The sequence below is a fragment of the Xyrauchen texanus genome, chromosome 9 (assembly GCF_025860055.1).
Source record: "Xyrauchen texanus isolate HMW12.3.18 chromosome 9, RBS_HiC_50CHRs, whole genome shotgun sequence".
In the NCBI taxonomy this organism is placed as follows: domain Eukaryota; kingdom Metazoa; phylum Chordata; class Actinopteri; order Cypriniformes; family Catostomidae; genus Xyrauchen; species Xyrauchen texanus.
The window spans coordinates 25,563,339-25,566,305 of NC_068284.1; the positions used below are offsets into that span (position 1 = coordinate 25,563,339).

Here is a 2,967-nt window from a genome sequence, read left to right on the forward strand (position 1 = left end):
TGTGACCGATCACGGAAAGTAGGGACACAAGTCGGTTTTGGGGCATTTTGAGTTATTCACAGATTCTGAAAGTGTAGTCTCCAAGCTTTCCAACGATTTGTAACACATGGAAATCTGACAATATTTGGAGAAGTTGTGGCCATTTGAAGGTAGGCACTCAAAAAAGCTAAAAGGGGAGAAACGGCCTCAAAAGATTGTGCAGTTCTCACCTCTCTCTGCTGCTGGGAGTGACAATAGGGCTCATTTACATCTCATTTAGATAAGCCATACCCCTGTAAAGCTCCCCCTGTAAAGCTGTAAAGCACAGGGGAGCAAAATCAGGAAAATGTGCCATCAAAGAAAAAAAAAGTTTGCAAACAGGTAATAAATAAATGTCTCTTAGCATCTACCGATAAAACTGTATAGGCAACTCTTATGTACACTGAGTGCTTTTCATACAAGAATGTAAAACTAAATTCAGGTGGTTGGTTGATAAAGTGACATTGCAGGTGTTGTAAACAAGAAAAAAGGTCTTTGTGACACAGTCAATGAAATTACATTCGCATCCTCTTCTGTGGACTCTTCTGTGTTGTGACCCTTGGCTGGGCATGTGATGTCTCTTGCCTCGTCAGCACAGAATGGCCTGATTTTTCATATAGATAGGTCTGCCTGTCAATTTTCAGTCCAGGTGGGGCCAGGACAGGAAGACCGTCGACAGGGGCAGATCTGCTCCGTCGGCGCAGTAGCTGATATTCGACAGGTTGTGCATCACGGTGACTTTTTGCAAGCACCACACCTGGTCTCTTGGCTTCAAAGCTGTGACAGAAAAAGCACATAAGACATTTTAAACATGGCAAAGTATTTTCTTATAAAAAACTGTCATGTGTATGTTGTTGCTATGTTATATTGTATGTACACAATGTGAAAGTTTCAATTACCTGAAGTGCTGATAACTCTTGATCTGTGGGAGTCTACGGAAGTGGCGAGTCAGATGCTGCTGCCAGTCGAAGGTCTGGACTAAAACTTTGCCCTCTGCCGTTCCAACAAGCTGTGGGATATTGAGGTGACTCACAGGAGAGCTGTTTTCCACAACCTGATGACAAAAAAGAGAGAGAGGAAGAAAAAAAAGATCTTCAGTTAAATGTTTCATTGAAGCAGAACAGAAAACAGCACTGAAGTCATTAAAGCAAAGTAAAGTTAAAGTACCTCAGCGATGTCTGCCAAAGTGTTGACTCTTGTCTTCATGTAGGCTTGCTTGATGAGTCCAAAGCCACAGTCAGGGGAAAACTTGGTGTGGCCAGCAATAAGGAAGTGGATTTCAATTTTATCGTGAAGCTTGTGTCCAACCCGCCAGGCAAGGTACCAGAGCATGAAGTTGTTCTTGTTCTGCCCACTGCAGTTGTCACAATGAAGATCCACCTCTGTTTCTCCAACTCCAAAGTTGCCGAAGAAATGATGCATGTAGCTGATGACTTCATTGCTTCCCTTAGTAGATGACATGCCTTCATCAATCAGGTAATTCACCTGTTTCTGCAGCCCTTCACATGAAACACCAAATAGGCCACATTTCCGTGGGGTCAGGAAGTACATTGGTCCTGGCTGGAGAGGGTTTGAGGGAAAGTGTAACTGTAGGAGACAGAGGGAGAGGGAACTTGGATTAGATTAAATTAAATTTGCATCTATTCATAATTGTCTAATAAAGATAAAACTTACTATATTGATGCTATTCTGCATTTGCACTATTTATTCTCATGCACCAAATCGCCCTTTAAGGGACATTAATAAAGTAAAGTGAAGTAAATGTGTGTGAAATATTACCTGCTGAGCAAAATCAAAACTGTAATGCATCCTAATCTTCTTGCTTGCTGGTAGGGATGGTCAAAAGACAGGTTGGAGCCAGAGCAAATCTTTCTGCAGGCAGCAGTCATGTCGTTGTACACAGCCCTCTCTTTCTGCACAAGGGAAAGATGATCTTGTTGCTTCTTTACTGCTTCAGACTTTCTATCATCTGGGAGGTTTGCACTTCGTATCAGCTGCTCGTTATTGCTTTGGCACTGCCAGCAGAGATCTGTGCGTGGCCGGCAACTTTTGATGTGTGGGAGAAGTCGGTTCCACAGTGCTTTGAAGCTGGTTTTACAAACTGCAGCTCACCTGAAAAACAGATATTGCTTATGGTTAATTGTATTGTAATTGCTAATAGTGCTCCGCATTATTTCACTTTATAAGCACTCAATTTTAAATCAATGTTTACACATACCAAGCTCCTTAGCAGACTTCACGTAGAGGCGCCACACTGAGGCCTTGGACACATGAGTTGGCAGCAACTTCACATGCCAATCCTTATGCCCAGGCTGTCGGCCAGGCAGCATGATGGCATTGTCTTCTGCATAGTGTTTTATGAAGTCCACAACTCTGTTGATATCCTCAGGGCTGATGAACCTGGCTGGTGGACGTGGCAATGAGTGCTTCTTCCTCAAACGTGGTCTTGCCCCATTCTCCTCATAGTGTTTGACTATATCAGCCAGGGTGTCTCTGCCAATGCTGAAAAAAGGGGAAATAAGAAAAAACGTTTAACATCATGGTCTTGCTAACAGGCATCTTGTCACCTATATCAAAATGTATTGTACAAATTATAGGTACTTTTACTTTACTGAAGTAAATTTTATGATGAATACTTTTTACTTTTACTTACTTTAGAGCTTGTATCTGTACTTCCTGGTTTAGTCTTGTTTTAGTCCTGGTTTAGACCTCAGTTAGTGGTTAGACGTGGTTCGAGTCAAAGGATTAAAAAAATCCTAAATTAAGTCATTAACACCAGTCAATTCAAGCAATTGAAGCATTATTCAAATTAATAGCAGAAGCTCACATTACCATCTTAAAGCTCATTATAGTAATGGGGGTTTTGGCAAGTGATATGATGCTAACGATTAGCAGCTAACGTTACAATTAAAGCGACAGTCCTGAGCTAGCTAAAAACAATAGGTAGGT

The 2,967-nt window shown here is 41.7% G+C and overlaps 1 protein-coding gene across 1 annotated transcript; it reads right to left on the reverse strand.

Moving 5' to 3' along the window:
• Positions 1–533: 533 nt before the first annotated feature.
• LOC127649701 (uncharacterized) lies at positions 534–1,851 on the reverse strand. Its single transcript, XM_052134935.1, has 4 exons — positions 1,798–1,851; positions 1,186–1,605; positions 918–1,072; positions 534–795 (listed from the first exon to the last, which is right to left on the reverse strand). Exons 1-4 carry the CDS (start codon positions 1,825–1,827, stop codon positions 534–536), a joined length of 867 nt encoding a protein of 288 aa, XP_051990895.1. The 5' UTR covers positions 1,828–1,851.
• Positions 1,852–2,967: the final 1,116 nt, after the last annotated feature.